General features: G+C 34.5%; 1 protein-coding gene across 1 annotated transcript in view; it reads right to left on the bottom strand.

Annotated features, from left to right (window-relative positions):
- Window positions 1-1413: 1413 nt before the first annotated feature.
- The window catches only part of LOC128990440 (QRFP-like peptide receptor), a 37529-nt gene continuing 28734 nt past the window's right edge, over window positions 1414-10208 (bottom strand). The window contains exons 6-9 of the mRNA XM_054412804.1: window positions 9255-9460; window positions 7084-7198; window positions 2961-3121; window positions 1414-2003 (exon numbers count right to left, since the gene is read on the bottom strand). Coding sequence (XP_054268779.1) covers window positions 1829-2003; window positions 2961-3121; window positions 7084-7198; window positions 9255-9460 — 657 coding nt within the window. The 3' untranslated portion in view covers window positions 1414-1828. The remainder of the gene's footprint in view (window positions 2004-2960; window positions 3122-7083; window positions 7199-9254; window positions 9461-10208) is intronic.

The following is a 10208-nucleotide window of genomic DNA, read 5'->3' as shown; positions in this document are numbered from 1 at the left end:
TAACAACCGTGTTTGATTGTGGTTATAACAAACAACCTTATGAAAACACCTAAATATCACTTTTGTGGCAAGTGTTGAACAATACTTTTCATCAAGATACAAATTATCACACACCACAGCTGTTTGGTTTTGAACAGAGGCTACTAGAACGGTACTCGTATGATTAATAAACATAAACAAATGAATCAAGATCTTCTGGTGAGACAAAAAAGGTTCTGGTGATATAAAAATGACATCACAAGGAACTACTAAGGCAGGTAGAAAAATAAACACATTTGTATAAAATAGTCTCAATTTACTGAAAATACTCAACAAACTTCACTTATAATTGAGTACAATAATAATACATTGATTGTTCAAATGTCATAAAAATATAAATAATACTCGGGCATCGTTTTTGCTTGGAAGTGACATCAGACAATCATCGCAGTAGTAGCAGGTCATATTTATAAAATAAACCAGCAGCTATACCTGTTCTTTGCCCGTTCCGTTGGTCAGTATGCAAAAGAGACAATGTTGGTTCTTTGAAAATGCCTTAAAAATGGTTTCGCTACTACCATTTAATTTAGAAACAAAATTGAACTGTTTAACTTGATAATAGTAAGTTTTTGTTAACTCAGACTGTGAACACTTGTTTAGGCTACCTAGGATACAAAACCTTACTTAAAAGTAAAATAATAAATATGAACTAAAAAAGGTTTAAAATAATATGACACAGTTAAGACTAAGTTATGACACTATAAACTGTAAGTCCCTAGGTCCCTTACTTGGCATTAGCTGTATGGGCTATTAATTAACAGCTGTGTCTAAGGAATAAGTTGGCCTTAGTCACTAACAAGACTACAAGATCACTATTCATCAAGAGACACTCACAAGAGACTAGTTACTCATCCTACACTCATCTCCATTCATACTCGGCTTAAAATTCCTACTTTGTACGGTCGCCATTTCATCGAAAAGTATTAAGTAGGTATAAGAGATTCAAGAGCTTCAATCAAAATGTAAAAAATAATGTAAGAAGTTCCATATATGTATACATAATATACTAGCTGTACCCGCGGGCTTTGCCCCGTTTAACTTCATAAGTGAGCTCGTTCGCATGGCTCAATCACGGCCTGGTTTAGGTTGGAGCTCGTTCGCTGCGCTCACTTGCCTTCAGGTTAGCTCGTTCGCTACGCTGACTCGCCTCCAAGTTAAAGTTCGTTCGCTACGCTCACTCACCTTTTGGTTGCAAATTAGCTGTTGTCATAAATGTAAAAATAAATAATAGTGTTGCACCCTGTTGGTAATTCTCGTAACTTTAATGCTATTGAACATCATATAGAACAGAACCAACTTCTTTAATTGAAACAGCTGTTAAGATTCATTAATTCATTTTAAATATGAAAAATCATAAGGTTTAATTTGGGAAACTCCAGAGCCACTGGGGCGGAGCCCGAGAGTCCGATCAGAATAAAAACAGCTTAGTTTTCCTATTTAATGCCTAAAGAATCAGTGTACCAAATGTCAGCCTCCTAGCTAAATGGGAAGTAAGAGAATTAGTGATGAGTGAGTGAGTCAGTGAGGGCTTTGCCTTTTGCATATATAGATTAGAGTTACTTGAGTACTGAAAGTCATAAATTATTTATATGAATCTCATACTTTGTTTGAAAATTATGAATCCATATTATGGATATGATGAAAACCTACTGGTTAATGAATCTTTTCTATTCTACATTACAAAAAGGTCTAGCTTATTCCCTGCACATTTGTCACAATAGTAATGCATTCTCAACAGAATTGAAGACCAATGAAATGTGTAGTTACTGACAAGTGTAATAATAATGCATCAGCTGGTAAACTGAGTACTGACGGTGGATCGGTCCTTACGGATAGAAGTCCCTCTAGTCTGAGACAAGGAGAGCTGCCGTTGTAAGCTGCGGCCACAACATCTGCTCAATGCCTTCTGAAAACTCTCTCGGAAGTTTTTGGACATGAAGCCATAAATTATGGGATTGATACAGCTGTAAGAATCACAACATTTTGGTTACAACATGGTAAATTTAGTCACCTCTCATTTAAATTCATGATTTTAAATTTGCATTGTAATCAAATTGGTTGAATACCGTTGATGTTGAATCATAAAAATATGAAGTCTTGTTACATCAATCAACAATGTAAGCGTACTTCATTGTTTTGATAATTTACTGTAGTAATCTCGGTAGTTAGAAACTTTAAAATACCAATTTCCATTTTGATGTTCCCTATAATTCAAGTGTTAACAGTACTCAACATGTGCCTAGAACAATCAATTGGCTGTGTGTACATTGAAATATTTTTATTTTTGTCCCCCATTGGCTAAGATATAATTTTTTATCTTTACTCAAATACTAAAAGAGATTAGGTGTGAATTGGAAAGTTGTTAATCTTAAACAAGACGCTTAATTAAATTGATATCCCATTTGACATATGTTGCCATTTGATTTTTTGGATCTACAAGCCAAACAATATTACAAAAAAATAAAAAGTTTGGTAAAAAATTATAATTTTGATAGTTATTACATTGGGACACATCATTGTAAAGCTGTGTTTACCAGGATTGATTATTTATTTTATTAATTTTTTTTATTGTTTTGATTTTTGATTATTGATTTTATTATTGATATTATTTATTATTTTATTGTTATTATTTTTATCTTGGTACTGTCTTTCAATGAATAACTGATGAAGCCTATTGTAATCATGTATTACTTAATGGTGAATAAACTTCTTGATTCTTGATTACGAATTTTCCTGCAATAAATGTGGAAGATATGCTTAGAATGAAAATGTAACATATATTGAAGTACTCGTTTAAGCTAAATCTAATCATTGAAAAACATTTCTAAGTCTTTTAAAAACATTTTCTGCCAAGAAGTTAAAAACCAAGTTTTCAAATAATTTGTATATTCACACTTTAAGTATACACAGAAAACCTATACCTGTTAGCGTACGACATGAGATGGAATGTTGTCTTCAGATGTTTCAAAGTTCCTGTAGCATATTCAGGTATGGTGTGGAAGGCAGTCAGAGTATCCCATATCAATATTGGAGCCCAGCAAGTAATGAATACAACGACGATAAGTATTAACATCTTGATAACCTTTTAGACATAATGTAAAAAATTACAATTATGGTAATGGTTACATGTAACATTTTTAGGTTGTTTGATTATAATTATTTCATTTTTTTAACCTGGGAACCCTTTCTTGTACTAGTATAAGTATATGGAGAAAGTATTGTATACAGGGTGAATTTTAAATGAGTTCCCCCCCTACTTTTTTCTACATTTCTTAAGATAACAACTTTGGACCACGTCAGATCATTGTAGGGTAGTAAGTACTTCATTTTTACTGAATAAACATTTTTGGCCGCCATCTTGGATCCGCCATATTAGGTACAAAAATTTTTTTTCAAATGTAAAGGTTGGGTTGTGACCCATTGTTTCAAACTAGAATTTTACGCTGATTACAATGCCGCAATTAGTTAAAAAAAATCTTGATCCGTTCTAAAGTTATGAGGACTTTTTATAACTTTATTTTTAGCCCATTTTAACATTGTGCATTTACAAACTAAGAACATAATCTCAAAATAGTGCTAGATAAAGATAAGTATACACCACCATTCATTGTCGACCTATTATCACTTGGTTATGACGGATTAATTTTTTTCGGCCGCCATCTTGGGTCTGCCATTTTGAGATGTGATAAATTAATTTAAATATGAAGGTGGTGTTGTGACCCATAATTTTGAACTACTTTTTTATGCTCAACTCAATGCCGCAATCCGTTTTTGTTTCTCAGGCTTTCTTGATGAAATATTAAAATTATCTTGCTTAAATTTCCAATATTTCAAAAAACAAATATGAAAATGCAAAATGGATTGTGGCATTAAATTCAGCATAAAAAAGTAGTCTGAAATGATGGGTCACAACACCACCTTCATATTTAAATTAATTTATCACATTTCAAAATGGCAGATCCAAGATGGCGGCCAAAAAAATTCATCCGTCATAACCAAGTGATAATAGGTCGACAATGAATGGTGGTGTATACTTATCTTTATCTAGCACTATTTTGAGATTACGGTCTTAGTTTGTAAATGCACAATGTTAAAATTGGCTAAAAATAAAGTCCTCATAACTTTAGAACGGATTAAGATTTTTTTAAACTAATTGCGGCAGTGTAATCAGCGTAAAATTTTAGTTTGAAACAATGGGTCACAACCCTACCTTTACATTTGAAAAAAAAATTTTGTATACAATATGGCGGATCCAAGATGGCGGCCTAAAATGTTTATCCAGTCAAAATGAAGTACTTACTACACTACAATGATCTGACGTGGTCCAAAGTTGATATCTTAAGAAATGTAGAAAAAAGTAGGGGGGGAACTCATTTAAAATTCACCCTGTATATTGTAAGTATTGTAAAGTATATTTTGTCAACATTTTCAACAAGTTTGAGCTTTGGGTGGATGAGCACCTACCGGTAACACGCAGCAGTCAGGTTTTTGACGAGTGTTAGTTTTATGCCCCCCCGAGGGTACAGTCCGATAGCGTGCAGTGGTCATTCTGCTCTTCCCTTCCGCATAATCCCCCTTCAACTCTTACACCCATCCCTAGGAGATATCCATCATTGGAAAATGTTAAATCATCCCAAAATAACATTTTTTTAACTCTTAACAATAACCTTGAAAGCTATATTGTTCTTATTTTAACTTGTTTATATTGTAGACCAGCACAGAAATTGAAATCGGCTCAGCTCTTCCGATGGCGACTTAGATTTAACGGAAGAATAACGACATGAAATCAGATTCCAACCTATGATCATGGCTACTTCAAAGTATAAGAATAAGCTAATTCCAACCCAAAGGAGAATTTGTGATAAGTCCAAAAGACAGTCTCTTGCAAAAGCTAACTTCACAATGTATATTCAAGTGCGTTTTGTATATTGATTGTTATTGTTACCCTATTGTTATTTTTGTTAGTCAGTAGAGCTATTTTTGTTAAATAATTTTTAAATGGTTCTGCCGTTGAAATGTATAAATAAATAAATTTTAATGTTTACCAAAGTCACTGTGCCTTTGGACCTTCTGAAGATGATTCAGGCTGTTTGATTATAATGGCATGTGTCCTGAAGGTACGCAAAAAATTTAGTTTAGAAAATATTGTACCGCATGTTTAGTCCTAAAACATGCTCTAGGTTTGTCTCCTGATAATGGAATATGTTCTGACAAAATGCAAAATAAATTGGTATGGGAAATACCATTTGGATGTTCCAAAAACTGTCGTTAGGTTTGTATCTAAGTTCTCAGTTGTGTTTCGGAACTCATCAAGAGAAGATGGAACGTATGCTCAGTAAATATGGCAAACTATTGTTAGTTTACGAAGAATACAAATTTTGATATGATGGGAACTTGTGTGATAATATTGTGCAAATCAAGTATATTAATAAATAAAAGTGAATGTGTTCTACAACTAATAAAACCATCATCATTCCAAACCAGCTAACATCCATTGTGAGGTTTTATTAGAAATATTTTAACATAAAGCAACCGAAGCAATTACAGAGCGACCTCAGAAACTTATCCCGAAAGAAATTGTTTCTTGCAATGCTTCTTATTCAAATAGTGATCAAGGAAGATGTTTAGTGTTTCAACCAGGTAATAAGGCTAGCACGCAGCACAACATTTCCTCCATTGCCAAAATCAAGAGCGGATGTTCACGATGCATTGAACTTCATTTCTATCTCGTAAGTACTTAAAACTTAATTATGATAAAAAATATCAATTTGCTATTCACAATGTTTTATAAACTCCCAGTCCAGCATAAAAATGGTTGAAAATCCAAAAAAATTTTGTTTAACAATTTTAAAGAGTATGCAAACAATTTCCAAATGAGTTTTGTTGTTTTTGTCCAAGTAAGTTTCAAAATTGTTTTAATAGATGTTTTTCAAGACCGCGGTGAGGAAGAGCTCTCAGGCCCGACCAGATAATAACTTGAGCACTGTAGGCCTATTTGAAACCCAAAAAACCAGTGTACTAAATTAAGTTTGGGAAGTTGGGGGTAGTTATAACAGCAGTAATCATTGAACCAACTAATATGTTGACTGCTATGCACTAACGTACACTACCAGCATAAACTGACCACTGCGCACTACCAATTCACACCCGGGTGGATATAACCGGTGGTTTTCAAAGTGATGTCTGTGTTGTGTGTGTCTGCCTATTCGTATGTGTGGATATGTACAGAGCTACAGACCACACCTGTGGTCCAATTTTGACGAAATTTGGTAAGTGGGTACTAACCACGAATACTAGAAAAATACCGATATGGATCATAAACATAAAAAAATTACGTTTTTGGCCCGAATCCTATACTAATATCATTAAATGGTTTAGACAGTTCCATTTAAACAATGTTAAATAACGTTTACTTTTAGGCCAAGAACGTCATTTGTTTGTTTATGTTTGTGATCCATATACCAGGTCTTTTCTAGTATTCGTGGTACTAACCCAAAGTATCTCCTGGTGTTTTAGAATTTTTTTTTTTAATTTTTACTTTTAATAATCCCATTAAAAAATCAAATTTTCTCCAAATTGGCCCAATGTTTGTTATTTTCCCAAAAGTATCAAAAGTTACTCTCACCACTTGCCCATGTGCTAAGATAAAGGTTATTGAGCTTGGCAAGTAAGGGAAAAAGTATGTGTAAGATTGCTGATACCATTCTATTAAAATCTCTGACTTGTAGGGCTCTTTTGACCTTATATTGTAACCGATTGACGATCATTACGCCTACACTCTTATAGAGTAAGTGCTCACCATATTAGTAATCAGAAGGCTAAATATTTCTTTTAAAAAGTCGGGATTTTTTAATAGTTAAAAATTTGACTCAGTTGTCCTTATTGAACCTTTTAAAAATGGTTCTGGCTAAAGAAACATCTAATCCCAGTCAGTAACAACTCAACAGTCCATTCTGCACCCACCCTTATCCATATAACACACCTCATCGTGTTAGAGTCTAGAGTGATTGGGTTGATAGTAAATGTCACAAATTTTATAATTACCTGTTTCACATTTCCCTTGTCATCATTTGGTGGGGGCAGACTAGTGGCCGGAGTTCCATTTTGATTTCCGTTTTGATGTTTATTTGCCAAAGGGATGCTTTCAGGTTTCAAGACCCTGTAAAAAGGTAAATTATACTGGCTGAAATGGAAACAATTAATATTGATTGATAATGCAATTGAAATACCACCTTAGGTCCTAGGTCCTACTGTACAATAATTTTGTTCATTTGATTTACTGATGAAATAATAGTTAACATATTTTGTTGTATATAAATTACCTCAAATCAAATCAAATCAAAATCTCCTTTATTCATAAATGTACAAGTACAATGAATAGAGTCAGTGAGTAACTTATTGTCTTCACAATATTTAAAATTGTAAAATTCCCCAAGGAGTATAAATTGCTTTTTCTACTAGGAATTTCTTTAGTTTAAAGTCAAACTTCCTACTATTACATTCATTTTAAAATCTTTTGGTAAAAAATGTAAGGCCTCTATACACCGTGATCAAAAGAGTGTACATGTTGCTTGAATTAGAGCAAATGCAAAATAAAATATTACAGGAGTTATTTAAAAACGAATAACAGTCATAATCTCCTGTGAGTTTAAAAGAGTCAAATCAAAGATGATGTAACTGATAGAAATGGAAATACTCACAATGTCCATACCATAATCAACATTTATTGTAAATATTTGATCATTTTTCAAATCTGGTCTTGTTTTTTATTGTTTTCTACAAATTTTCCCCACTTATAGCCGCATTACTGAATCAAACTGAATACAGTAGACTCCCTCTTATCCGGACACCTTTTAACCGGACTACACTCGGCAGAAATGACATCTCTCTAACCGGACAATTTTTATCAGCACATTGGTTTAAACGGACTAGATCGACAGGAAGTGGGCGGTACTGAAATGACTGTTCTCGTGGGAAAGATTTAAGACCAGTGATCACATGTCTTTATACAATGTCCTAAATTTAAGTCGAATATCACAGTAAACGTTCCTTTTTAAAGAGTTGTTAGGGTCGTCGGTTTAACCAGAAAAACGGTTATCCAGCATGGCCTCGGGCCCGAGGAGTCCAGATAAGAGGGAGTCTACTGTACCTTCCTTGAAAAGTCAGGATACCTCAGTCACATCACAAATCGAATTCCAGTATTTTCGACTGATGACTCTTTCAACACAGTTTCAAATACCGTTTGTGTGGGACTATGTTACCAAGTTTAGGATTTTGAGTGTCATCAGTTCATACATTCAAGCAGTTCTCGATTTGTAAAACATGAGGTGCCGGAACTGTAACCTATTTAATGTGATTAATATCTATTTATGCCAGTATTCTATCTTTCTGAAAGAGAGGTACCGCAACTCCTGGAGGGAGGTTCAGAGGCTTGTTGCCTGAGGCTGAAAAACTTAAGCTCCTGCTGTCATTAATATTGTCAGTATTTTACTACTGTTTCCCTGCATATGGCAACAGCATTTCTCAGGAAGACATGTATTGGTTCGGTTGCAACGTCTGCAAAACTCCACAATACGTTTCATTTTCTGTCTAAACGAATTTGATATGTCTCTCTCTCTTTCGAGAAGTAGCTAGTCTGCTTCCCGTTGAAGCCATGTGCAGGTTGTTGATGTGCTGCATGATCCACAGAGTGTTGTTTCTTTGTAAGCCCGACTATTTACGCGAGAGGGTTTCTCTTAGCGATGAGGTTTCCCAGCGCAGGACACGTCATGGTGGGAGGCTTCACCTCCCAAGAGTTTCTCTAGAGCTTGGGAGAAAGAGCTTCTCATATTTTGGCCCCTTGTTGTACAATGGTCTACCCAACGGCCTGAAGGTTGTTGCATCTAGCAAAACGTTTAAAGAAAAACTTAAAGGTATGTTTTTAAAAAATTTATCAAGTGTATAACGGTCAAATAGTAGACTAAGATATTTAGCATAGTGACAAAAGTTGTTCTGAAAAGCTGGTGCACCAGAGAAATGCGTAATAAAGACATTTTTATTTATTTGTTTATAGCTCCGTTCTCCCCCCTCAATTCGAGCACTGCATTTAAATTCAAATATACTAAATTTAAATTTTCAGGTAGACATTTAAATTTATTTCTTTAGCAAGCCAACTGTATCTGTATATTAACAGTTTAGGCACAAACCTGTACGACACTCAAACATTTCATACTCACGCTCTGCCACTAACCATGTGATGTCTCTGCTTCATCACTCGCCAGACCTCCCAGCAGATTGTGCTGTAGGTGACCACCATGACAGACGACGGTACGATGAACACCAGGATCAGCATGTACATCACGTACAATTGTAGTTGAGGTCGATCATCGTAATTTAAGGAACAGTAGAACGCCTTCAGTTTGAACCCAACCTCCAAATGAACCTAGAATGTTGTGGATGGATATCAAATCTGTGAGTGGGTGCATGGGTCCATTTTCTTAGTTTAAAGAGGTTTTTAATATGTTGAAACATAATTTAGTTTTAAATCTGGTGTTGTGGGCATCTAGTCATTTTGTAAGAGTTATGCCTTTGATAGTACTATTTACTAGTTAGTACAAATAACTGAAGCAAGCAAAGTGACCGTTGTTTATAAATTAAATCGACTGTTAGTGGTTTTTTGCGACGATCGCGTAAAGATAGTTTTAGTGACACGAGTAGAACATTTAAGGTACAGCCTTGACGAGTGCCTTAAATGTTTGCGAGTTGCGTACACTACTTTACCTATGACCAGTTTTTAATTACTAATTTTCATTACTCAACACTTTTAAAAGGTTATGCTTTCCTTTATAACCTCTCATTATGCCACTGACATTCATTCAAGACTCATTGTACCAATCACTAATTGCATCAATCGTTAACAATTAAATTGGTAAACAGCCAATTAGTTGAAGTTCGAGGCATTACAATTTTACTTCTTCTCTCAATCCTTGAACCTCTCTAAGAACTGAACTGAAAAAAAAAAATAGTTACTTACGACCGTTTTGTAAAACTAGCAGATTGATTCGAACTTCGACTTATCAGCTGTTCAGGCCAATTTAATTGTTGAGTGGTGCAATTAGTGTTTGGTACAATTTTTCTTTGCATCACTGTCAGTGGCAATGAGAGGTTATAAGCGAAAACATTACCTCGCT

Source organism: Macrosteles quadrilineatus, unplaced genomic scaffold, assembly GCF_028750875.1.
Source record: "Macrosteles quadrilineatus isolate MER2022 unplaced genomic scaffold, UCM_ALF_1.0 Scaffold_3__2_contigs__length_128488019, whole genome shotgun sequence".
Classification (NCBI taxonomy): Eukaryota; Metazoa; Arthropoda; class Insecta; order Hemiptera; family Cicadellidae; genus Macrosteles; species Macrosteles quadrilineatus.
This window is presented reverse-complemented; position numbering and strand designations above follow the sequence as displayed.